This window comes from Acomys minous (assembly GCF_964271855.1).
Source record: "Acomys minous genome assembly, chromosome: 5".
In the NCBI taxonomy this organism is placed as follows: Eukaryota; Metazoa; Chordata; class Mammalia; order Rodentia; family Muridae; genus Acomys; species Acomys minous.
In genome coordinates this window covers 124,228,036-124,254,506 of record NC_140494.1, presented here as the reverse complement: position 1 = coordinate 124,254,506, position 26,471 = coordinate 124,228,036, and the positions used below count along the sequence as shown (strand labels likewise).

The 26,471-nt window shown below is 47.3% G+C and overlaps 1 protein-coding gene across 1 annotated transcript in view; it reads left to right on the top strand.

Moving 5' to 3' along the window:
• Positions 1-7,130: 7,130 nt before the first annotated feature.
• Positions 7,131-26,471, top strand: part of HACD3 (3-hydroxyacyl-CoA dehydratase 3) — a 33,071-nt gene continuing 13,730 nt past the window's right edge. The window contains exons 1-6 of the mRNA XM_084783901.1: positions 7,131-7,398; positions 16,303-16,345; positions 19,235-19,308; positions 20,068-20,232; positions 22,036-22,087; positions 24,747-24,857. Coding sequence (XP_084640027.1) covers positions 7,312-7,398; positions 16,303-16,345; positions 19,235-19,308; positions 20,068-20,232; positions 22,036-22,087; positions 24,747-24,857 — 532 coding nt within the window. The 5' untranslated portion in view covers positions 7,131-7,311. The remainder of the gene's footprint in view (positions 7,399-16,302; positions 16,346-19,234; positions 19,309-20,067; positions 20,233-22,035; positions 22,088-24,746; positions 24,858-26,471) is intronic.

The following is a 26,471-nucleotide window of genomic DNA, read 5'->3' as shown; positions in this document are numbered from 1 at the left end:
TAAAAAAATTTAGGCCCGGCGTGGTGGCGCACTCCTTTAATCCCAGCACTCAGGAGGCAGACAGGCAGGTGGATCTCTGTGAGTTTGAGGCCAGCCTGGTCTACAAAGAGTCCAGGACAGCCAGAGCTCTGTGTAACAGAGAAACCATGTCTCAAAAAACAAAGCAACAACAACAACAACAAAAAACCCAAAACCAAAACCAAACAAACAACAACAAAAAATTTAACAAGTCATGAACACATTGTGCTGTTAGTTTTGAACTTTCTACTGTCCCCAACTATGGCTTCCTGCTGGGTTGTAATAATACAACTGGCTTGGTCCCTTTTTAAAGACCTTGTGTGGTGTTTATAGACATTAGTATATCTCTCTTCCTTGGAACTATTTTTTAGACTAAAATCCACAAAAGGTAAATCACTAGGCTGTATAGCACAAGTGTACTGTTTATTTTTCTCATTACATATTGTGACCCTGCTTTGCCAAATGACTCAGCAAATTTAGGTTGCCCATAGTTACACTAAGCATGGGTGTACTATCATTAACTTTTTTTCTTTTTATCTGCCAATTATCTTTAGCAAGTATGTTTTAAGTATGTGCTTTCTGAAAGATATCATGCTGGATGTTTTTAGATGCCAGAGCAGACAATCCAGGCCTCTAACATAGTGGGGAAATGTTATGTGCGTGCTGAGAACTGATGATTGCAGGGAACAGTGGGCGAGATTAGAGGCACAGCATGCACCAAACTGCAATAACAAAACATGGATTTTCTTTTTATAGTTTTCTTTCTTCCTTTTTCTCGTTCTTTTTTGGTTTCTGGAGACCGGGTTTCTCTGTGTAGCCTTGGCTGTCCTGGACTCACTTTGTAGACCAGGCTGGCCTGGAACTCAGAAATCTGCCTACCTCTGCCTCCCGAGCACTGGGATGACAGGTGTGCGCCACTGCACCTGGCTTATAAACTTAAGCTTTTGAATGGACAATTCTGTCCTGTATTTATAAAACATTGGGAAGGCCTGACAGATGGCTCCATTTTAAAGTGGCTGCTGTGCAAGTGCAGATACTTGAGTTTGTATCTGCAAAAGCCAGGTGCAGACCCATCTTTAAACCTGGTGCTGAGACAGTGGATGTAGACAGATCACTGGCGCTCACGTCCAGCCAACAGTCAGTTCAATGAGCCCCAGAGCCAGTGAGAGACCCTACTTCAAAAACTAAGGCAGAGAGTAGCTGAGAACAACTAGGCTCCACACACATGTATACACACACACACACATATACCCAGACACACCACACACAGCCCCCCCCCAGGCACACACCTACACACACACACACACAGCCTCCCAGGCTCACACCTACATGAACAGGTACACACACTCACATATACCCAGACACACCACATACACAGCCCCCCCCAGGCACACACCTACACACACACACACACACACACACACACACACACAGCCCCCCCAGACACACACACACACACACACACACACACACACACACACACACACACCACAGCCTTGCAGGCATACAGCTACATGAATATGTATACACACACACAGCCTCCCAGGCCCATACCTACGTGAACATGTACACACACACACACACACACACACACACAGAGCCTTCCAGGCACACACCTACATGAACATGTGTACACACACACAGCCTCCCAGGCACACACCTACATGAACAGGTATACACACACACAGTCTCCCACGTGCACAGCTACATGAACACACACACACACACACACACACACACACACACACACTAGCTTTAAGGTATAAGAAGGTATTTGGTGAAATGTTTTCTCTTATCCTGGTCTACCAGGCACTCAGTTTCCTTCTCCCCTGCAAACTGCTTGTGTTCATGCATGTACTTACAATAGTGTTTTAGGATCGGCAAACAAATGCATGAATCTGACTCACGCTGCTGCTGCACTATTTATGCACACACATTTGCTGAGCGTCTGTGTTTGGCAATCACATATCAGCTAAGAGAACCAGAATTCTCAGGCAGGACGGAGAGAATCTGGGGGAAAGGCCACGGCACCCAGGCAAGGCTGGCGCGGAGGGAGGCCCGCAGCTCAGGTGCCGTTCCCTTTGATCTGGGATTGATAAATTGATCTTTCTGGCAAACACTGGGTGCATTACTCATCCTCCTGGCAGAATTAGGAGGTTTTAGGTCTCTGATCTGATTGCTCCCCACTAGATACCTGAGTCAATCCAGCCAGGTCTTCTCCGTTAGTGGTTTGGACAGACAAACCTGGTTTTGGTTATGGACACCTGGTTAGATGATTCGTGAGGCTCCAGATAGCTGAGGTCAGCAGCTCCTTCTGCCCTCTTCCTTCCTTCCTTCCTTCCTTCCTTCCTTCCTTTCTTCAGACATGGTCTCATGCATCCCAGCCTAGTCTCAGGTTCTAAAGATGACCTTGACCTCTTGATCCTCCTGCCTCCAACTTCCAAATCGCTAGGATCACACGTGCGAGTCACTAGGCCTGGGTTACATGGTTCTGGAGTTCCAACCCTAGGGCTTGGTGTATCCAGGGCAAGTGCTCTACCAAATAAGCTACAGCCCCGTCTCCACCAACTCCTTTCCTAAAAGCCCATCAAGCATTAGAAGAGTCTAAAAAGGTGAACACCAAGGCCAGGCAAGATCTCTTACCAATAGCAGAATCTAGGCTTAAGCCCTGGCCTAGCCTTCGTGGGACCTTGCAACCTGGCAATTCTCATCCTAAAGATTTCCCCACAAGAATTAAGTGTCTATATCCACCAAAAGGCAGACATGTAAGTGATCACAGCAGTGTTATTTATAATACCTAAAAATTAGAAACAACACAAATGTCTGCTAAGAGAAAATGGACCTGGTATGGTGGAGCACTCCAGTGGTCCCAGCACTTGCACTGTGGAGGCCTCAGGAACTGAAGAGCTGCCTGGGAGCTGGCAGTGGTGGCACTTGGTTAGTGCCAGCAATTGTGAGTCAGAGGCAAGCAGCTCTTTGAATCCAAGAGCAAGTCTAGTGTACATGCTGAGTTCCAGGACAGCCAAGGCTGCTTCACAAAACAAAACAACAGGCCAGCCTAGGCTACATGAGACCCTGTGTCAAAATATAAGAAGAAATGAGGAAAATAAATCATTTGTGCTACATGCATACAATTAATTACATCACCCCCCAAAAAGCAAAGAATGAACCAACCCACAATCCAATAAATCTCATGCATGTTACGTTGAATGAGAGAGCCAGATAGAATTTTAAAAGTTTATTTTATGTGTATGGATGTTTTGCATGCATGTGAGTCTGCATACCATGCGTGTGCCTGGTGCCCTCACAGGTCAGAAGAGGGTGCTGGATCCTCTGGAGCTGGCATGTGGGTGCTGAGACTAAAACCTGGGTTCTGGAAGAGCAGCAGGTGCGTCTAACAGCTGAGCCGTCTCTTCAGCCTTAAAAACGCTTATTTATGTATTTACTGTGAGCTGAGGAGAGAGTGAAATGCTTGTTGTACAAGCATCATAACCGGAATTTAGGCCCATGTGATTGATTCGAGTGCTGGGGAGGCAGAAGTGCTTGGACCTCTGGGGCTTGCTGGCCAGTCAACCCAGCCTAATTCACTTGCCCCAGCTTCCAGTGACCCTGTCTCAGTGGATGGCATCTAAGTAGTAATGCCCAAGGCTGGTCTCTGGCTGCTATATGCCCATAAGCATGTACTTCCCTACCTGCACACACATGTGCTCTCACACACACATGAAACACCCCCCACACACACACACACATACACAGGAAAGGAGCCAAAAAAAGGATATAAAAGTATACATATCATAGGTTCCATTTCTATGAAAGTCAAGATTAAGCCAGATGATAGTGGTGGCATACCCCTTTAATCCCAACAGTAGGGAGGCAGAGCCAGACAGATCCTTGTGAGTTCGAGGCCAGCCTGGTCTACAGAGTGATTCCAGGACAGCCAGGGCTACACACAGAGAAACGCTGTCTCAGGAAAATGAAACAAAAACAAACAAACAAACAAACAAGCCAAGATTAGACAAAAAACTGGCTGGCTAACTCAGGTTAGTACTTAGAGGAAGGGAAGCCATGCTGACAGGAGGTCGCCCCTGAGATCCTGGAGCCATGCTGACAGGAGGTCGCCCCTGAGATCCTGGGAATCTGTCAGATCTTGATGTGGGCTGTAAGTACACAGTCATATACACATGTGAGCCACTGTAAGCAGAACATTAAAGATCGCTCATGTCTTTTGCTTTGTTTTGTTTTTAGAGACAGGGTTTCTTTGTGTAGCCCTGGCTGTTCTGGAACTGGCTCTGTAGACCAGGCTGGCCTCGAACTCACAGAGCTTCACCTGCTTCTGTCTCCAGAGTGCTGGGATTAAAGGCCAGCAACACCACACCTACCTGATGGGCTGCTCAGGTAGTACAGTTAGAAAGAACTGTCTGTAGAGCATTTGCTCTGAGATGTTCACCACCTCTAGTTAGTACCTCATTTTTAGAGTCCAGGGCTCGCAGGCTTACTGATGTCTGTATCTCCTAGCTGGCAGATTGCATCACTGCCAACTGGTTCACCAACCACCACTTTTTTGGTGTAGAGAGGTTGTTTTTCTGCGCATGTATTTTATGACCCTCTAGTTTGAAAAACTTTCTTGGCTCCTGTATGTCTGTGGGATACAACCCAAGTACTTCTTTAAAGCAAACAAAGACTTTCCTAATCTAATCTTTGTACCTTTGTGCTTTTCACCTCCTTTCCTCCCTGGTTCACAGACCCGTCCCTTGATTGCTTCCCTTTGCACCTATGGCCCCCTATGTTCTCCTACCGCCCTGCCCATAACAATGATTCTGAAAATTCCTCCTTAACTCTCACAGTTTTGCTCTCAAGGCTGCCATGTCACATGTCTGACCGTGCTTCTGTCCTGACGTCCTACCTTGGTGATTTCAGCACATTTGCCATATTAACGTCTCTACAGTTTTTGTTCTGAGTTAAATGACTCCTGGGGACACAGCTCAGTTGGGAAGAAAGCATTTCTGTGACAACGAACGGAGGTTGGGGAGATGACAGTTGAGCAGGTAAAATGCTTGCCACACTAGCATGAAGACCTGAGCTTTATCCTCAGCACTCTGTAACAGAGCCTGGCAAGGTGGTTATGGAGGGAGGGCAGAGACAGGCAGATCACTGGGACTAGCTGATGAGCCACTGTAGCCAAGCCCTGGGCCCCAATCGCTTCCCATTATGTTCTTGTTGTGGATTTTGGAATCAGATGAGACACTCAAGACATACATTAGTGTTGCTTTTAGTTTGGCTTTGGTTTAGTTTTTTGTTTGTTTCTGTTTTTGGAGACAGGCTTTCTCTGTGTTATAGCCCTTGATGTCCTAGACTCACTTTGTAGACCAGGCTGGCTTCTTAACTCATGAAAATCCACCTGCCTCTGCCTCCAGAGTGGGATTAGAGTGTGCCACCATGCCCGGCTCTTGGTATTGCTTTCAGTTCAGGCCTTTTTTTTTTTTTTCAGACAGTCTTACTAGCTCTAGGTCACTTGAAACTCACTAGGTAGACCAGATCTAGAGATCTGCCTGCTTATGCCTCCCAAGTGCTTCGATTAAAGGTGTGCAACCCCACACTTGGCCCCAGGTTTCCAGTTTTAAGACAGGGAGGGCTTTTGGAAGCTGGGCGGTGGTAGTGCACACCTTTAATCCCAGCACTTGGGAGGCAGAGGCAGGCGGATCACTATGAGTTCAAGGCCAACCTGGTCTACAAAGCAAGTTCAGGACAGCCAAAGCTAACATGGAGAAACCCTGTTGTGTGTGGGGGGTATGGAGGGTTGCGGAGGGGGTTAAAGAGCACTGTCTGGTCTTCCAGAGGCCTTTAGTTCAATTCCCAGCAACCACATGGTGGCTCACAACCATTTATAATGTGGTCTGATGCCCTCTTCTGGCTTGCAGGTGTACATGCAGGCAGAACAATGTATATATAATAAATAAAGCTTAAAAAAAAGGACAAGGCTTTCTTTCACTGCCCAACAAACAAAACAGCCATTCGATATAAATAATTAATTACATTAATAAGTAAATTTTAAAAAGTCAGCTGGGCATGGCGGCCCAGGCCCGTAATCCCTGCTTTTATGATTAAGATACGAGGCAATAAGATAAGATAGATACAAAGTACGAGATTTCAGCACCAATTTTACGTATGAGAATAAGATAAGATGATAAGATAGTAAGGTACCAGGCAGCAGATATTATGTTATAGAGGAATTTATTAAATGAGCATGGGGAGAGAAGGAAAGGCGGAAGGGGTACCCGAGAGAGAGAGAGAGAGAGAGAGAGAGAGAGAGACAGACAGACAGACAGACAGACACAGAGAGAGACAGACAGAGACAGAGAGACAGAGAGACAGAGAGGAAGAATAAGAATAAGAGGAGGTAGAGAAAGAGTAAGAGGTAGAGATGGGGTAAGAGGTAAGAGAGGCAGCCAAAAGGAGGGTTTGCTTTTATATAGTCCTGGGCAGGGCCACAACCCGGAGGCAGGCAGGCAGGCAGCGACATCACAGGCATGCAGACTGAAGCAGAATCCTAACTCTGCGCTCTGGGAGGCAGAGACAGTTGGATCTCTCTGAGTTTGAGGCGATTCTGGTTTATAAAGTGAGTCCTGGACAGCCAAGGCTACGCAGAGAGACCCTGTCTCGTCAAACAAACAAACAACCCCCCTCCCCCGCCCTCCAAAATTCAGTTCATGGCATTGCTAGCTACATTCTGACAGTTCAACAGCAACCTGTAGTGAGTAGTGGCCGCCGCACTGGAAAGGACAGAGAGCAACATACCTATCATTGCTGGTAGGTGTTTGTTTTATTTACAGACCTAGGGGTCTACTCTGGTTTTCCGTGCGTGACTTTGAAGCGCAGGGAGAAAGTGTGCTTTCACCAACCGCTAAGTTCACAGTAATAACTCGTAAGGGATTCTTGCACACAAGCCTCTTCCTACACCGATCCGCCCTTTCATTTGTAGATTAGAGCCTCTCACTTTCACGCTCCCGTGTAGAGCCGGAAAGCCTCTGATCCCAAGGCCGCCGCAGCCGCCGCGGATCACGTGGCACGGCCCCTCGCACCCCACCCCCACCCCACCCCCTAGGCTCGCACCGCCCCACTTGCCCTCACTGCGCAAGCGCGGGCCGCGAGCGTGGGGCATCTCGAGACAGCCGGGCTGCTGGCTGCGGAGCGTGGGGGGTTTGCGGCCTGCGTTCCGCCAGCTCCAGCGGCTCACAGGCCGAGGTAACGAGGCGCAGTAAGCCGAGCCTCCCTGCTCCCCGGTCAGCGTGGGCCATGGAGACTCAGGTGCTGACGCCGCACGTCTACTGGGCTCAGCGACACCGCGAGCTGTACCTGCGCGTGGAGCTGAGTGACGTGCAGGTAAAAGGATGGGATGCGGGCTGTGCGCGGGATCGGGGCCCTGGATACCCGCCGTCCGCCCTGCGCGTCTGCGCTCCTGCAGTGCGCCAGCAGGAGCCGCGAGTGGGGCGCCCTCGGTCTCCCCCAGGGCAGCAGGTGCCGTCGGGGGTTCCGCTTGTGCCCTCCCCCGCCTCCCCTTTGTTCCTGGCGGACGCCCTGGGGACCCTCAGCTGGGTCCTGGAGGCCTAGCCGCTGGCTCTCGGGGTGCCTGAGGCCCTCTGAGACGTAGGATGAGCTCTGTGGGTTTGAGGTGCGGCGTGACAATGGCCTGCTGGGCCGTGGCTGGACGTCAGCGCTGGCCTCTGGTGTCCAGCCAGGGCACCTCTCATTGACGTTCTCAAGGTCCGCCACAGAGCTGGCCAGGGGGCAACCCCCCAGCCGTTCAGTGATGGAAATCTACACCACCCCTCCCCAAGGAAATGATTTCCATCCTTCTCCTAAAGGCTGCGAGCTCAGCTTTGGCGACATGCGTAAAAAAAAAAAGATCTTGTTACACAAAGCATTATTTTCATCTCATTTACCTATTAATATGAGCAAATCAAGTCCTTGGGAACTTCCGTGTCTCTAACTAGACCATCCAGTATTATTGTCTATGTGGAGCAAGTGGTTTTGGTCTGGAATGTTCTTTCTGCAGTCATCCTTACTCCCCAGTCTCCTTGACGTCCAGGGTATTCTAACGTCCTTCATTGAACTGTTTCTTGGAATTAGACACTTACCTGGATTCACCAATCCAATTGGCATGTTTTCTTGCAGAGCGTAGGTACTGGGTGTGCACCTGAGTCTAATGTTTGCTTCTGGAATGTAAATTTTGTTCCTTTGTGAACAATGAGGTTAGTACTGGCCAGACTGTCTTTGAGTAAGCAGTACCATTGCATGATGTGTCGTTTATTGTGTTAAGCCCGAATTAAGCTTTACTTGTAGTAGGATGAATAATTTTCTGTGCTGTCTTCTACTGTGCTGCAGGGTTCTTTGCTAAAATAGAAAAAAAAAAGATTTGTTTATTTATTTCTATGCTTTGGAGACAATCTTGTTTTGTAGCTCTGCCTGGCCTGGAACTCAAAGAGATCCATCCCCCAGCCTCTGCCTCCTGAGTGCTGGAGGTAAAGATGGCATCACCATGCCCAGGGATACATGTTAGAAATAATGTTAACAGGGAAAACTAATGAAGGTGGAGAAAAAGGGTGAGATTTTCTTTTGGAGAGAAAAATCCTTTTTGAGAAATTTTGGGCCAGGTGTGGTGGCTCACACCTCTAATCCCAGCAAGGAGTGGGGGGTGGGGGGGGTGGGGGGGATGGGGAGGCAGGCTGATCGCTGAGAGTTCGAGGCCAGCCTGATCTACAAAGCAAGTTCAGGACAGCCAAGGCTACACAGAGAAACCCTATCTTGAAAAACTGGGGAAAATGTTTTTTTTTTTGGGGGGGGGGGTTGGGAATAAGTCCCTTACCTCTCATGGAGGTTTTATCTTTCTGGGGCTTCCCATCGGCTATTCTGAGGCATTAATTAATTTTACAACATGCCAATTCTATGTGTAAAATATTATAGATTTACAGAGGTGAGTCAGACTAGCTTCACTTTCCCAGGGCACAGGCAACTTTCCCAGGGCATTCTGTCTACCAGGAAGCATACTGATCATAAAACCGAAAAGGTTTGATCATTAATATGTCTCTTGGTAGCTGGGTGGTGGAGGGGCACATCTTTAATCCTAGCACTCGGGGGTGAGAGGCGGCAGATAGAGGCAGGTGGATCTTGGTGAGTTCGAGGCCAGCCTGGTCTACAAAAACGAGTCCAGGACAGCCAGGACTATACAGAAAAATCCTGTTTCACAAAACAAAACAAAAATGTCTCTTGGTATTGAAACGGGTCCCCAGAAATAAAGGAATTCTTTGCCTCTCTTTCATTGGGTTGGAAATGACTTCCAGAAATGAGAAGGCTTCTTGTCTGCCTGTTATTGGGAGAACTTTCCAGAGAGCCCACCTGTAGCTAACATCAAGTTCATTGTAATTACTCTCTGCAGATTGGGGTGACAGTGTCTATTAAGAGGGTGTTAAAACTGATTATAGGATTTGAGCATTGGTGCTAGGGGACGACAAATGGGAGATGGGCCCTCACTGCAGCTTAGACACTGTGGATAAACAGGCCGTTCTGAAAAAACAGTAGGGAGGAAAGGCTGACGTGGGAAGTAAACTGTTGAGAAATAGTGTTCACTTTGGCCAAGAGAGGGAAGGTGTCTGGTATATTTTGGTGGCAGTGTGACCTGGTGCTTGTTTTTATACACAGTTATTCATTGGGCTTTGCCTCATTTTGTATTTTGTTTTCAGAGTTATCTTTTCTGAAGCTGTTATTTTATTTTCTGAGACAGGGTCTCTCTGTGTAGCCTTGGCTGTCCTGGACTCACTTTGTAGACCAGGCTGGCCTTGAACTCACAGCGATCTTCCAGCTGATCCTCCAGCCTCTGTCTCCCTAGTGCTGGCATCAAAGGCGTGTGTCACCACGCCTGCCTCTGCCTCTGTTTTCTTGATTAATCTACTCAGGTTCTGCGGAAACAAGTTCTAGTTCAAGGTCTGGCTCAAGATGAAGTAATTTGTTTGCTTCATATAAGCGTTTAAGGAATGTTGGCTGTTGTTGGTCCTAAGGCGGGTCCTGGGCCTCTTTGCCTCTGATAACTTGTCCTATGGCTGATAAGTGAGTTTCAAAGGGTTGAAAACTACATACCAGTGTTGGGGTGGTCAGTTCTGCCCCCTCCCCCCTAGGACATGATGATGATCTAGTTGTGACATCAGACTCTGGGGCTGCAGAGTTAACACTGAGGAGGGCCGTGTCCAGTGACAGCTTCACTAGTGGCCTGCACTTGAGGTGAACAACAGCAAAGAGGCAGCGCTACTGGGCAGGCCTGTCTCAGCCACCATGGCTGTGAACGCATGTGTTTATTTAGCAAGATTTCAGTGCTGTTAGGACAGAGTACACAGCTAGTTTGAAAGATACTAATTTTTGTCAGTGTCTGGTAGGAAAAGAAGTCACCCAAGGTGCGAGATGGGGCCTTTTTTCTTCCCTTTGCTAGCTGATGGCCACAGATAACATGAGCCTCCTCCGCTTGGTTTGCATAAATGTGAATAATACTGTCTAATTCACAGGAAGGGCCCTTTTGATGTTTGAACTGGGGTTAAAGGTGATTTGCAAACTCTAGTGTGCCCCCAAGCATGTGGGCTTCTGTGGCTGTGCTGCTAAGTCTTAGACACACAGCCGGCAAGCAGAATGCCGCCTGTTAGCAGGCTTGCCCGCGTGTGAAACCTTACCACACGACCAAGCCGGCTTCACACACTGAGGAAGGATGAGCTGCTCAGAAAACTGGATTTGGAGAACTATTAATCCAAGTGGCAAAAAGATAAGATTCCTGCCTGTGTCCTTCACAAAAATCAATTTCAGGTGGGTGGATGACCTGACTGCATATAGTGAAGCTGCTAGCGAGAGTTGAGGAGACCGTGGTATTAGAATCACAGAAGAGGGGCTGGAGAGATGGCTCAGAGGTTAAGAGCACAGGTTGCTTTTTTGTTGTTTTTTTTTTTTGTTTGGTTTCGTTTGGTTTGGGTTTTCGAGCCAGGGTTTCTCTGTGTGTAGTCTTGGCTGTCCTGGACTCACTTTGTAGACCAGGCTGGGCTCGAACTCACAGCGATCCACCTGCCTCTGCCTCCCAAGTGCTGGGATTAAAGGCGTGCGTCACCACACCTGGCACTGGCTGTTTAAGAGGTCTTAAGTTCAATTCCCAGTAGCCATGTGGTGGCTCACAACCATCTATAATGATGAGGTCTGGTGCCCTCTTCTGGCGGGAAGGCACACATGCAGGCAGGATGTTGTATACATAATAAAGAAATTTTTAAAAAACACAGAAGAACATCTTTTTAAAAAACTTTTTATTTATTGACAACTTTCATTTTCTAATGTAGGAGTGTTCTGTCTGCATGTACACCTACATACCAGAAGAGGGCATCAGATCGCTTTTTTATAAATGGTCATGAGCCACCATGTGGTTGCTGGGAATTGAACTCAGGACCTCTGGAAGAGCAGCCAGTGTTAACTGCTGAGCCATCTCTCCAGCCCCAAAAGAACATCTTAAGAAACAAAATGTGAGTCAGGCATGGTGTTATATGCCTTTAATCCCAGCACTTGGCAGGTAGATTTCTATGAGTCTACAAAGTGAGTCTAGGACAGCCAGTGCTACACAGGGAAACACTTGCTGCAAAGACCCTACCAAACAACCAGCATCTTGCCTAAAGAATAGCGTAAGAAAACAGATGTATTTTCCAGCAGAAGAAAGAGCAGATAATAAAAGCAGGTCAAAGAGTGGCCAGGAACCCTGAAATGATGTCTACCTAATTTCAGTAATAATCAGGGGCTATTATAGGATGCTATTTATTCACATAAGATTGGGAAGTACAGAAAGTGCTGAGGATGTTTGGGAGAAAGACAGTAAACATTTTTTGGGGGGAGGGGATGGCTCTGGTGGTGCACTCCTTTAATTCCAGAACTTGGAAGGCAGAGCCAGGTAGAGTTTGAGGTCAGCCTGATCCACATAGCAAGTTAGTGTGCCCACAAGTTTAAGTTTGAGACACAGTGCATTTGTGGAGGTCAGAGTTCAACTTGCCGAGTTAGCTCTCTGCTTCTATTATTTGGGTCTGGGGAACAGAACTTATGTGGTCATGCCTGGCTAAAAGCTTCCTTGCTTACTGACCCAAGATGAGACATTTTTTGTTTTTGTTGTTTCGCTGGCCCTCCGTGAGTCATTTTAATACAGTTACTGTGAGTGTTAATTGGTAAATTTTATTTCTGAGAACAGTTTGGCAGTGTCTGGTTGAGTTGAAGATGTACTTTAAGTAATTGCAACTACACCAGTGTCTGCTTTATTTTCTTTTAAGCCACAGAAAAATAGAGCAGAATGCCAGTGGATATTAGTGATGGGTGGCAGTGTTTGTTATAGTTTTCAGTGTTTGGCTAATTGCTTGAAATATTTCACAATAAAATTCAGAAACTCTAAACTGTTCATAACCACAAAACAAAAATACTCACAAAGCAGCAAACTAAATAACTTGGTTATTTGAATTGATTCAGACACAAGGCCATGGGGGAAAACAAAGGGAGGGCTGAAGTGGTAGAGGCCATTGTAAATAGAGTGGTCAGGGAAGGCTTCATGGAGGAAGTGGTGTTTGAGCCAAGCGACATGCAAGGCTAAAATGAGTTATGCAGGAAGCAAGGAGTAGGACTGGGGCTGTAGCTCAGCAGAAGAATGTTCTTTGAATGCTTGAGAGGCTGTGGGATTGATCCCCTGCATCACTCGCAAAAAGACGGAGCAGCCAAACCCAGGGGGGAGGGAGGGGGGGTGGGGGTGGGGGGAAGAAGGGGCCCAGAGCCGTAGTGTTCTGACGAGTGCACAGATCTAAAGGCAGGCCTGGGGCTTAGAGGGTTCCCGGAGAACAGAAAGGCCATTAGTATGTGTGGGGTGCTGTAAGGAAAAGGGGGAGAGGAGGGTGAAGGGTTTGAAGATGTAGGTCATGCAGGGCCTTGTTGCCATGGCAAGGAGCTTAGAGTTCACTGTCGAGCGATGGGAACTGGCGAAGAATTCTGAGCAGAAGGATGACTCCTTAGGGTCTGTATTCTACAAACCTCTCAGGAGCCCGCTGGGACAGCGCGGTGCTAGCGTGCTTGTCTATACTTGAGTCCCAGCACTGTGGGCCGGGGGTCAGATTCTCTACACCTGCTATGTGGATCATAACAGGGCTTTCTTTTAGACAGGGTGACATGTAGCCCAGGTTGGCCTTGGACTGACTCTAGCTAAGGATCACCTTGAACTTTGCCTTCTGCCTCTACCTCTTTGGTTAGAAGGATTTCAGACCCAGCTTTGGAAGACCCTGTGTTTCTCCCCCCCCCTTTTAAAGATTTATTTTTACTTTGTGTGTGGATGTCTTGTCTGCATGCATGTTTGTGCGCCATGTGCTTGCAGTGGCTGCGGAAGCTAGAAGAGGGGCGTCAGGCCTCCTACCCTGGAGTTTAGACGGTTTGTGAGCCGCCATGTGTGTGCTGGGAGCCACACCCAGGTTCTCTGGAGGAGCTGCAAGCTCGTAAACCAATGAGCCCTCTCTCCAGCCCTAGAAGACCATTTTAAAAAGGAGACTGTTACAATAATGTGGGTGAGCAATGGGGGGGGGGTGAGAATCATCTAGAGATGACAGTGGAGCTGGAGACTGAACAAAGTGAGGTATTTGGAGAGAAAGACATTGTCAATCAAGCATGGAAGGATTGTATTTCCGGGAGGGAGAGAGGAAAGAAGCAGCGGCCTGCCTCTGGATGCTGGGATTGAAGGCCACTAGGCCCAGCTCAGTAAGAGATCCTTAGAACTGGTGGTGGGATGTGTGATTCCGTTGAGCGATTAGAAGGAAGGGTCTGATGGCCTTGTAATCCACAAGGACTTCTGTAGCTTCAGTTATCCAGGGACCATCTCCAAGAAGATAACATTTGAGCAGAAACCTGCATGCTATCAAGCCATTCAAGGAGGCTGGAGACCCGGTGGTTAAGAGCACTGGCTGCTTTTGCAGAGGACCCAGGTTAAATTCCCAGCACTGACATGGCGCCTGTACTATTTGAGTTTACTGTTGCTGTGATGAAACGCCATGACCAAAAGCAAGTTGAGGAGGAAAGTTCATGTGGCTCCCACTTCCACATTGTAGTCCATCGTTGCAGGAAGCCAGGGCAGGGACCAGGAGGCAGGAGCTGATGCCCCACTTAAGCTTCTTTTGGTTTCCCACCCAAGGGGACTAGGGTGTGTGTGAGGACCACAGGAAAGGCCTAGGTAGCAAACTTACCTCTACCGCATTCCAGACCTGTATAGCCTCCACGGTAATATTTACATAGAAAACCATTTGTTGGGCTGGGAAATACAGTTCAGTGGCAGAGCACCCTCCTAGCATGCACAGGGCTCTGAGTTTGGTCTCCAATACTGTGAAAAACCAAATTAAAAAAAAAACCTGTTTCTCTTACTGAGAATCCCCTGAACTTCCAGAAGATAGCCCCCGCCCCAATCTTTAGTGGTCATTATCATAAGAGTACAGTCATCGCTGCCATGTTTAATGGAGGAGGTTAAACATTTGGTCCAGTTTTCCTCCTGGGATAACTCTTTCCTTTTTCTCCTTATCGCTTTTGAAAACACAACATCAGAAGATGAGAGCCCCAGTTCCCCACACAGCTCCTACAGGTGAATCCCTGGGAGTGGGTCTGAAATTAGGATAGATGCTGCTGGTCTTGCATAACTCCAGCGAGTCAAGGCAGGGTCTTTCACATGTCCTCAGCATTTGGGGTCCATGTTCTGGACAGATACTCTGGCTTAAGCTGGGATCTTACGCTCCGCCGTGGGTTTTCTGCAGCTCTAGAGTACTGGGTACCGAGAGAGAGTGGCCAGGGCACAGGAATGGACTGGGCAAGCTGTAGCTTGGTGCCCTGGGGCACAGCTGCCTGTACTCCTCCTTTCTCAGATACTGTGGCCCCAGATTCTGGCTCTTCTGTGTGAAGTCTTTACTTCTACCCAGGAGGCCGTTCACTGAAGGGTGGCACCCACCAAGTTCTCACTCGCCCCTTTTCCTTGCTGCTCTTGACTGTGCACAGAGCGTGGAGGTGCGCAGCGATCTGGTACACCTGCCCTGCAGGCTTCGCTCTGCCTGGGCGAGTCTGTCCTTTGGTGAGTGACAGAACACAGAGTGCTAAGAGTCGAGCAGAAAATATGGGGATGTTTTAATTATGACACCTGGACCGCACCACCTCTTGAAGAGCTGCCTTGAATTGTAGGAGACGGGCTTTTTTATCCACTGGGGAAAAAAACTTAAGTTTTACTTTCAGCTGCTGAGCGTGTGCATTAAAGCACTTCCTGGGACTAATGAGACATTCGGAGAAACTTGCGCCCGATCCTCCTTTTCAGTTAGAAGTTGAGGGAAGAAGCCAGGCACAGTGGTACACACCTATAATCCCAGCACTTGGGAGGTAGAGGCAGGTGGATCTCTGTGAGTTTGATGCTAGCCTGGTCTACAAAGTGAGTCCAGGACAGCCAGGGTTACACAGAGAAACCCTGTCTAGTAATAACAAAAAAGAAGAAGAAGGAAGAAGAAGAAAGAAGAAGAAGGAGGAGAAGGAGAAGGAGAAGGAGAAGGAGAAGGAGAAGAAGAAGAAGAAGAAGAAGAAGAAGAAGAAGAAGAAGAAGAAGAAGAAGAAGAAGAAGAAGAAGAAGAAGTTGTTGTTGTTGTTGAGGGAATCTGTCATCTGGAGCCTGAGGCTGTTAGAACCACAAAGCGTGTTTGAGTGTGTTGGGATGTTGTGAGCCTAGCCCCGTTCTAATTCTTCTCTTCTTCATTTTGGTAAGAGGCTGTCACCTTGGCAACAGTTCCCAGCCTGCTTGTTCCCTTTGTGCTTGTTCTCTTTTCAGTTCAATAACCCTTAACTGCCTGTCCACTCTCAGTCTTGTTCCTTGCTGGGCTCTCACAGGAAGTGACTCATCTGTTCCGCTGGGTGCTCAGGGATGCAGCGTCAGAGATCTATCTGTTCCCCCATCTACCTCACATAGCCCCCTGCCTGCCTCGCCATCGTTGTAATGGAGTGATTCACAGCCTGATCATTCTGCAGAGTTAGAGCAGTTTAGAGCCCTTGGAGGAGCCTCAGTCAGCGAGGTAGACACAGAAACCCACAGAGAGAGATGTGAGCAGACCCCTCACCCTTAGCCAGGAGGCACAGGGTAGGAGGAGGTCAGTCTCCGGGAGGAGGTGAGGAAGTTTCTGCTTTATTGTAATTTCTCCACAGTAAAATGTCTCTTGTGTCCCTGGTCTCTCTTCACAGAATCCTGCCATCAGCATCACGGAAAATGTGCTCCATTTCAAAGGTCAGTACTGGGCAAAGGCTTGAAGCCCTCTGCATGGGTCAGGAGGCCTCATGGCAGTTTCTCATTTTAAACAAATCAAAACAATTTCTCTCAACATATCTCTATATCTATCTATACAAACATATCTGTCTTTCTGTCTGTCTGTCTATCTATCTATCTATCTATCTATCTATCTATCTATCTATCATCTATTGAAACAGGCTTTCAGTATACAGCCTTGGTTGGCCTGGATCTCACTGTCTAGACCAGGCTGGCTTTAAATTTATAGAGATCTGCCTCCCTCTGCCTCCTGAGTGCTGAGTGCTGAGATTAAATGTGTGCACCACTGTACTTTGCAAACATATTTTTTTCCAAGACAGGATTTCTTCCTTCCTTTCTTCCTTCCTTCCTTTCTTTCTTTAAGATTTATTTATTTATTTATTATGTATACAGTGCTCTGCTTGCATTACACCTGCAGGCCAGAAGAAGGCACTAGATCTCATTATAGATGGTTGTGAGTCACCATGTGGTTGCTGGGAGTTGAACTCAGGACCTCTGGAAGAGCAATCAGTGCTCTTAACCTCTGGGCTATCTCTCCAGCCAGAGACAGAATTTCTTTGTGTAGTCCTGGCTGTCCTGGACTTAACTTTGTAGACCAGGCTGGCCTCAAACTCACAGAGATCCGTTTGCCTCTGCCTCCCAAGTGCTGGGTGGCACGTACCACCACTGCCCAGCTATATTAAAACTCAGTGTGTGTGTGTGTGTGTGTGTGTGAGAGAGAGAGAGAGAGAGAGAGAGAGAGAGAGAGAGAGAGAGAGGAGAGAGAGAGAAAGGAGGCGGGGACACAAAGGTCAGACAAATATGTAAGAGAAACAGTGTGTCAGAGTGTTTGGAGCATCTAGATGGTTCTCTTTGAGTCAAGCATTCTCACACATCAGTGGCTGTGTGCATCTGTGATCCAAGCTGAAATGCTACCACTGACACGCTACACAGACACGCATGCAGGCAAACACTCTCACACATAAAATAAGTATTTAAATCTTCAATTTTTTAAGATTTATTTATTTATTGTTATGTATACAATAGCTCTGCCTGCCCATACACCTGCAGGCCAGAATAAGGCACCAGATCTCATTATAGATGGTTGTGAGCCACCATGTGGTTGCTAGGAATTGAACTCAAGACCTCTGGAAGAGCAGCCAGTGCTCCTGACCTCTGAGCCATCTCTCCAGCCCTAAACCTTCAATTTCTTAAAAAAGATTATAATAGAGACAGAGAGAGACAATTTATCACACGTGTGCTGAGGAAGGTGGGGGTAGGGGTGGGGCGGGAATCAACCCCAGCATCTCCCACATGTACTCTGCCATTGAACACTGTTCTTAGCCCAGTGGAACATGCCTTTCTTTCTTTCTTTCTTTCTTTCTTTCTTTCTTTCTTTCTTTCTTTCTTTCTTGTTTGAGATATTGTCTTGCTATACATCCCATTCCAGGCGTTATTATAGGCCTGTGTCCACCACACTTGGGTGACATTTTACTGAGACTTTGCTATTCTGATGGTCTTTGATTCCAAGGATCTAGCTCATGTTTTCCTGTGGCTCCTGAGGAGAGAAACTTCCTGCTGGGCCCAAGATACTGAACCAGTGTTAACAGGCAGCCAGTGGCTAGGCCACCTTACGTTCTTACCGTTCTAGTTTTCCAGAGTTTTGTGTGTGTGTGTGTGTATGTGTGTGTGTGTGTGTGTGTGTGTGTGTGTGTCTGTGTGTGTGATCACAAGTAGCCCAGGCTGGCTTCAGATTTGCCATGTAGCTGAGGATGACCTTGAACATCTGAGCCGCCATGCCTAGTTTCCTGGGGTTATTGGAAAATGGGATTTACGTTTTTCCTTCGTTCCGTTTTTCAAGAGAGAGTTGTGGTGGTGGTAGTGCAGGCTTTAGGGTTTGCATGGTCTAGAGTATTACAGCCACTCATAGCAAACATCAGGCAGGTTGTACTAAAATGGCCAGAAGCGGGAAGAGAAACCCGAAGGAACCAAGTGAAAAATAGCAGAGAGCGGAGGAGAGGGGTGTCCTGTGGCAGCTGCTGGGTCTAGTGGTCACGGGAGCTTGGGCAAAGAGTGCTTGATTTGGGAAAAGAGCCATATTATGGCTCAGGGATAGAGTGGCCACCTCCGGGATTGTTCCCTCAGTTCTGCCTGTCCTCTGCCCTCTTGCACTTGGGACTGCTAAAGGACAGGTTGGCTTCTGCCTTCCTTATGTGTCTTTGGTTGGAAGGTTCTAGATTAGAGTCATCTTTGAGATATGTAAATATTTCCATCTCTCCCTGAATCTCTGTCTTTCCTCGATTCTGCACCCCTCCCCCCTTGTATCTCTGTATTGGGACTTGAACCCAGGCCTGGTGCATGCTGGCAGGTACTCATGGGCTGCTGAGCCACATCCCAATCCTGCGGCCTGCCTTACACAGCCAGCATGGCATACACACCTGATGTTTTTTCTGCCCAGGATTTAGAAGCAAAGTAAATCAAAGTAAATGGCAAAGTTAGAGTTTGTTTTCCTACCTTGGGCCTTCCTTGTTTTCTTCCTCTTCCTCCTCTTCACCTCCTTTTCCTTCCTTTCTTCTTCCTCTTCTTCCCCCCCTCTTTCTCCCCATTCTTTATTTTCTTTTTTCTGTTATTGTATTGGCTGTCATACAGGTGGTTAACAGCCCAAATCAGACTATCAGTGACCTCCTTAGGCGGTTCACGTTTGCCTATAGTTTGGCTTATCCAGCCGTTGGCTCACTCTGTCCTTACACTCCCACACTTTTGATGGAACCGTTAACTTTTGCCTTCTTTTCCAAAATATTGTTGTAGGCTGTTTTTTGGGTGGCCTTGCTCTGCTCAAATTCACAAAAGTCCACGTTCTTTTCTTTGAAGCTCAGGGACATGGTGCCAAAGGAGACAACGTCTATGAATTTCACCTGGAGTTCTTAGACCTCGTGAAGCCGGAGGTACGTTCTCTGCTTCCTCATAACCTTTCCGTCTTAGGAAGTGCACACTAGTAGTTAGGTGACGTGAAGGGTCTGAAGATGAAGAGGGAAGGGGCTGAGACTGTTCTGTTGGGAGCAGAGCCCTGGATCTAGCCGCAGAGGGACGGGAATGCCGGGAACCCAGAGCTGCCTCGGGGCTTGCCCGTTATTTGCAACATGAACTTCCATTATTTTCTCACGTGTTAGATGAGGGCTCAGATGAAATCTCTACGTCTCTTCCAGTTCTGGTCTCCTCTCATTTTAGTGGTGGCAGAGGAGAGCAGGGCGGCAGGTGGTTGAAGGCCTCACTGTGGCTTTGGTGAGATCCAGTCACTGTGGCAGTAAGGATCCTAGGAAGCAGCGAGGATGAAGACAGCTGGTCTTGAAAGAAAATGCTGGGAGTAGAAAAGAAGTTTCCTATTTTTAGTCTCAGGAAGCTGATGGTTCTATTCCTACTTCTTGCTTGGGGGTTTGAGCTCAAAATCTCCGTGTGCAGGGCTTCTTCTGAGGTAGCCTGAATAGTCAGCCGTTGTGTAGGGGCCGGGAACCTGTCGTGGGCTTGCCGTGGAGGCAGAGGGAAAAGCCAGACCAGACACCGCTGTTCTTTCCAGTCGCCCTTGGTCTGGGATGCTCTCCATGGGTCATGTCTGGCAGAAGCGGAACAGGCAGGGGGAGCACGTGCAGCCTCTCTGGAGCCCCGCCAGCAGGGGAGGAGGGCTCACACTCTCACCTGTCTTCCAGCCAGTGTACAGGCTCACCCAGAGGCAGGTGAACATCACGGTCCAGAAGAAGGTGAGTCAGTGGTGGGAAAGGCTCACCAAGCAGGAGAAGCGGCCCCTGTTCTTGGCCCCTGACTTCGACCGCTGGCTGGATGAATCTGATGCAGAAATGGAGCTGAGAGCCAAGGTGAGCAAGCATGCTGGGCCCGCATTGCTGAAGACGGAGACGGTGAGGGTTTGGTAGAATGGGGACACATCACACACTGACTTGCGGGCCCTCCCATGTGGCTTGCTTGGGGTTCATGTGGTGGGTACCTCAGGGCCAGGCTAAGGTGATGGGTTGGGGAAGGGGAAGATAAAGGACCATTCTTATCAAGTGCCAAAGATAGAGTCAAAAGCCAGAGCACTGTTGACAGCTACCTTGGGACTGCTGGCCACGGCAGCGTTCACCACGGTCCTCCCCCAACTCCTCACTGAGCTGTTTGGAAGGAAGGAATTCCTTGCATGGATCACACTTTCAGAGTAAAGAGTTTTGTTTTCATATCATTTGAAAATTTCCTACATGAGAAATTCACCTGTTCTCTTCCATTTCTTTTTTTTCCCTATTTTTTGTTCGGGTGTGTGTGTGTGTGTGTGTGTGTGTGTGTGTGTGTGTGTGTGTGTGTGTGTGTGTGTGTGTGTGTGTGTGTGTGTGTGTGTGTGTGTGTGTGTGTGTGTGTGTGTGTGTGTGTGTGTGTGTGTGTGTGTGTGTGTGTATCCCTGGCTGTCCTGGATTCACTTTGTAGACCAGACCTCCCAAGTGCTGGGATTAAAGGCGTGCGCCACCACACCTGGCTCTCTCCCATTTCTTCACTCATTTCCATTATTTTACGTTTAGGGTTGTGATCTAACACTGTTTTTGTTGCTCACATCATCCCAGCTGTGGCCATTGGATGCTCTTCCCAAAAGCTTCACACTGTAGGATTTAAAAAAATTTTCTCCTCACCCTTTGTTTGTTTCTTTGTTTTTTTCAAGACAGGATCTTTCTGTGTTAGCCTTGGCTGTCCTGGACTTGGTTTTTAGACCAGGCTGGCCTCAAACTCACAGCAATCTGCCTGCCCTGCCTCCCGAGTGCTGGGATTACAGGTGTGCGCCACCACGCCCAGCACTCTCCTCACCCTTTCTTACTTTTGCTTACTCTATAGTCTATAGCTTGTATATCCTTTTCTTGAGTCCTGGAATAACCATTTCTTTAAGGAGCGCTCTCTCTCTCTCTCTCTCTCTCTCTCTCTCTCTCTCTCTCTCTCTTTTTTCTTTTTATGTGTGTTGTTATTTTATCTGCATGTAGGTCTGTGCCCACAGAGGCCAGAAGAGGGCATCAGATTCCCCTGGAACTGGAGTTAGAGATGGTTGCACGTCACTATGTGGGTGATGGGAATCGAACCCAGGTCCTCTGGAAGAGCAGCCAGTGCTCTTAACCACTGAGCCAACTCTCCAGCTCAAGCTGTCTTATTTTTGCAGAGTGATAATTAGCAGCCAGATCATCTGACAGTGAGGAAAATCAAGTGTGCCTGCTCACACATACAGTTACTTAGAAATACAACGCTATGTGTGTTTGTATGTTAAGCTAAACATAAGTTTACACTGATGCTAATCATGATCTTAGCTTCTAAAAAGAAAAACTTGTTACTAGAAATGTAGAAGTCTGAAACAGCACTTCCTGCCTTCAGCTTCTCATCCCTTCGGCACTGTAACAAGTCTACAAAGTATCCTTTACAGCTGTAAGAGTACACGATTGCTCCAGGCAGTCTGGAAGCTAGCTGTTAGCCATCAGATGAATAAATATCCTGCTGTCAGTGCTGACACTGTGATCTGGGACAGTCCCCTCAGCAGGCCACCGACCACAGTGGGAAGAGGTGTCTGGAATCAAGTCACGTTCCCAGCACCTGGGCTTTTGTAGCATCTGGGAATTCTAACTTGTATTCTTGGAAACTTTCTGTCTAAATTCTAGGAGGAAGAACGCCTAAATAAACTCAGACTAGAAAGTGAAGGCTCCCCTGAAAGTAAGTGGCCGGGGCGGTTACCAGTTAACCTGTGATGGAGTTGGGGGTGGGTGGATGTGGCGTGGCAGGAGAGTGGGAATTTCACCCCGATGAATGCTTGGCTGTGCACAACACTAGAGCCTAGCCTTTAAAGATGTTTCCTTTCTGTTTGGGACTGGTCTTGTCTGAGTAAACGATGGCTACTGTAGCAGTAGCAGAAAAGAGCCTTGGTCTTCTGTATGCACTAAGGGCAGATGGCACAAAGCCTTTACAGGCCGAGGGAAAGGTGCTAGACCAAGGCCGCACTCCTTCAGCCTGGTGTTTACTCCCACTTGAAGTCTGAAGGGCTGGGCCGCAGATTCCTATAGATACCAGGTGGGAAGCGTTCTGCACGTGTGTCTGTGCACCGTGTAGAGAGCGCTGTAGCTCCCGGCTGGAGTTACAGCCAGTTGTGAGCTGCAGTGTTGGTGCTGGAACCAAACCAGGGTCCTCTGCAAGAGCAGCAAGTGTTCTTCACCACTGAGTGGGCTTTCTAACCCCCTCTTTCCAGAGTTTTAATTTTCATTGATTTACTCGACAAGATCTCCTGGATAGCTTGCAATCCAATATGTAGATCAGATTGGCCTCAAACATGCAGAGATCCACCTGCCTCTGCCTCCTGAGTGCTGGGATTAGAGGCGTGTGCCACCCTGCCCAGCTATTCAGAATTTTAGGAAAAAAATAATTTTGTCTAACGAGACATTTATTAGAAAGAAGGTCTATAAGTAAATGTATAATGTTCTTAGTGATGGTGCTTAAGTCCAGTGCCTGCCTGATACACACCTGCCTGGAAGCCCTGGAGCAGCTCTGGGTGAGTTAGTCGTGAGTACTGCCCTCAGCAGCTGATGATCTAGCGGCAGGCTCGTGCAGGGCTTGGGAAAATTACATGAAAACAGCAGACCGAGATGAGGCTCATTGCTCATCCTGAAGCAAACCTTTGCAAGGGCTTTATTTGACATGCCACGAGTAAGGAAGGAGACGGCTTTACAGAAGCGCCTTCCATATTGCATCCTCTGGTACCCTGATGGTTCCCGGAAGTGCTTTGGGGGGGGGGTAGGTCTTGCAAGAAGCTCCACTTTAATTGACACAGATCTTGTGTTTTATACATTAAGATTCTAAGTGTGTGTGTGTGTGTGTGTGGTAAGTGAGCTTAAAAAAGGACTTAAATGGCCACTAATTTAGAGAAATCGTCTTAAAAGAATGAAAACATAGTCTTTAAAGAGGGTTAGTGGAGGCAAAGACCAATGTAAGCGGTCACTTTGATGATGATGCTTTCCTTAAGGACCTAAATTCTCTGAAACACACATAAAGGTGGGAGGAGAGACTGACATCACAGAGTTCACCTCTGACCTCCGCACTCGAGCCCTAGCATGCACACCCACCCGATAATAATAATGATGATGAGAATAGCTTTGTATAAGATTTTTGAGACAAGGTCTTACAAAATAGCCGTTGGCTGGCCTGGAACTCACTATATAGACCAGGCTGACCTCAAACTCACAGCTATCCTCCTGCCTCTGCCTCCAAAGTCCTGGGTACCAAAATGACTGGCCCAATAATAAAGTGTTTTTTTTTTAAAGCTGTTTTTCTTAAGACCACCTTTGATATTTACATTAACTTGTGTATGTGTGTTTAAACTTTAATATATGGATTTTAGGATGCTAGACAAGGCTTTAATTCATAGTTTCCTGGTGATAGAGCCAGAAAGTATACATTTTTGTATTATGAAGAAGTTTGATCAAGTGTGTGATGTCTGGTATCTTTTGGTCTCGTGGAATGGGCTGATCTTTGTTTGATCACACTATTAAATGTGGTTTGAGTATCAGCCAAGTGTGGATGAGAATATTAATAACACAGTTGGCCTGGAGCGAGAGAGGTTGATCCCCCCCTCTCTGCCTGAGACCTGTCCTTTCTGTCCTTTCTTTACTTCTGTCTTGTGAGGAGGCTGTAAGGCCAAGCCCTTCATAACACTCTGTATGGACTGAATGAGTGTCTGCATCTTCCTTCCTCTGGCTGGATCCTCATCCTGCCCATTTCTAGAGGCACAGCTCAGACCCTGGCTTACCCATATAGACCAGCCTAATGCCTTCTCCCCAGCCTAATGTCTGTTTTTTGAAAGGCATTTTGTCTCCCTCTGGCTTGTGCTGTGGCTTTCCAACGCATCATAAGCTTTTAGAGACAGCGCTGTGCTCTCGCTCTCTTCGATCCCCATTGTGCCCTTCGTGGGCTGGCACACTGTGTTGAGCCAGGACTGGCTCTGTGAATATATGACCAAACATCAGATTTTTTTTTTCATTTACTGTTTCTACTGTGTGAGCCAGTTTGACCTGCATGATCTTAAAAAAAATTTGGAGAAGAGGAATCTGTAGATTATGTTAACTAGACCAACAGCTGAAGGCATTGCCACGGGTGGGGTTTTCCCCTGAGCTGGTCACGGCTATGAAAGGAGACTGGTGAGCACACCCATTGGCAGACAGTGTTCCACATATTTTCTTTATAGGAGAAGGAGCCCAGGTTGGAAGACATGGGCCAGGTATTGGTGTGCGGAGTCAGGGCCGCCAGGGAAAGAAAGGGTTGGAGCTGCCCAGGGCTTCTCTCAGGGGCTTGGTCCAGTAGCTCACTGCCCTGTTTTGCTTTGCAGCTCTTACAAGCTTGAAGAAAGGGTACCTGTTCATGTATAACCTGGTGCAGCTCCTCGGCTTCTCCTGGATCTTTGTCAACCTGACAGTGCGGTTCTTTATTTTGGGAAAAGGTAAGTATAAAATCTCAGGGCTCAGGTGAAGTAGCTCTCTCTGCCTTGCACATGTCCTTGGTTTCCTGTCCTTCCTGTCCTTGGCTGTGCTTCCACACACTCATGTCCCACCTCCTGGTGGCACAGGCTGACTGGAGCAGGGCTTCACTTCTGCACATGTGACACATGTGGCATTAAGTTAGAAATGTCCCACGTGTCTTCATCAGGGAGGAATTTCTGTGGAATATTCACTAGTGTAGTGTTACAAAGCATATAGAAAGAGTTAACAATAGCATGAGAGGCTAAAGTTAATGTATAAATTGTTTTTTCCTGTTTGATTGTAGCCATATAAAAGAGAAAGTTACCAAACCAGCTTGTGAACCAGTATATACAAAGATTAGAGAAAATAGTTTTCCATTATTTTGAAAGTAGATGATTTGAAGATTCAATTTCTTTTGAAAAATAGGTATGGGAAAAATAAAATATAATAGAAAATATAAATGTTTGAAAAGAGAAATGAATTCTTTTTTTTCTTTTGGAATATTTTAAAAAAGATTTATTTATTAATTCTGTATATATGAGTACCTTATCTGCATGTACACCTGCAGGCCAGAAGAGGGCATCAGATCACATTATAGATGGTTGTGAGCCACCATGTGGTTGCTGGGAATTGAACTCAGGACCTCTGGAAGAGCAACCAGTGCTCTTAACCTCTGAGCCATCTCTCCAGCCCCATTTTGAGCTTTTATCCAGTAACTTACTTTAATGTTCTGTACTCTTAGATGTTTAGACCACTTATATAGTAATGCACTTAGAAATGTTTCAGAAGCTGGGTGCGGTGGTGCATGCTGTAATCCCAGCACTCGGGAGGCAGAGGCAGAGGCCGGTGGATCTCTGTGAATTCGAGGCCAGCCTGGTCTACAAAGAGAGTTCCAAGACAGTCAGGGCTATAACACAGAGAAACTCTGTCTTGAAAAATCAAAATAACAAAACAAAACAAACAAACAAACAAACAAAAACCTCAGAAATGTTTCAGAGGAAAGCCTTAAAAAAATGGACTTTTGTTTTTTGTTTTTTTTAGTTAAGATAGAGTCTCAAAATTCTAAGAACTATTAGCCCTAAAGCTACAAAGATACAAACACAGTTAAGGCCTTTTAAATCTTTTTTTTTTTTTAATTAAAAATTTTTTTTTGTTTTTTTTTCAAGACAGGGTTTCTCTGTGTCGCCTTGGCTGTCCTAGACTTGCTTTGTAGACCAGGCTGGCCTCAAACTCACAGCGATCCACCTGCCTCTGCCTCCTGAGTGCTGGGATTAAAGGCGTGTGCCACCACGCCCTGCTCTTTTTTTTTTTTTTGTGGTCTTTCAGACAGGGTTTCTGTTGCAGTTCTTAATTGTAAGGCCTAAAAAGCCAAGAACTGATACAGTGGGACTGTAGTGTATTTGAAAGCTGCAAGCACTACGCCAGGCAGAACTACTACTAATCTACTAGTAAACTAAAATAAACTACTCTAATCCTATGTCCTCATAACCTACATTAGACCCCCATCACTTGCCAAGCTGAGCCTCCGCCAACTCTCAACCCCCTCCTTCCGGCTTCTCCCCGCCCGCTCTCAACTGACTGGCTCCCGGCTCTCC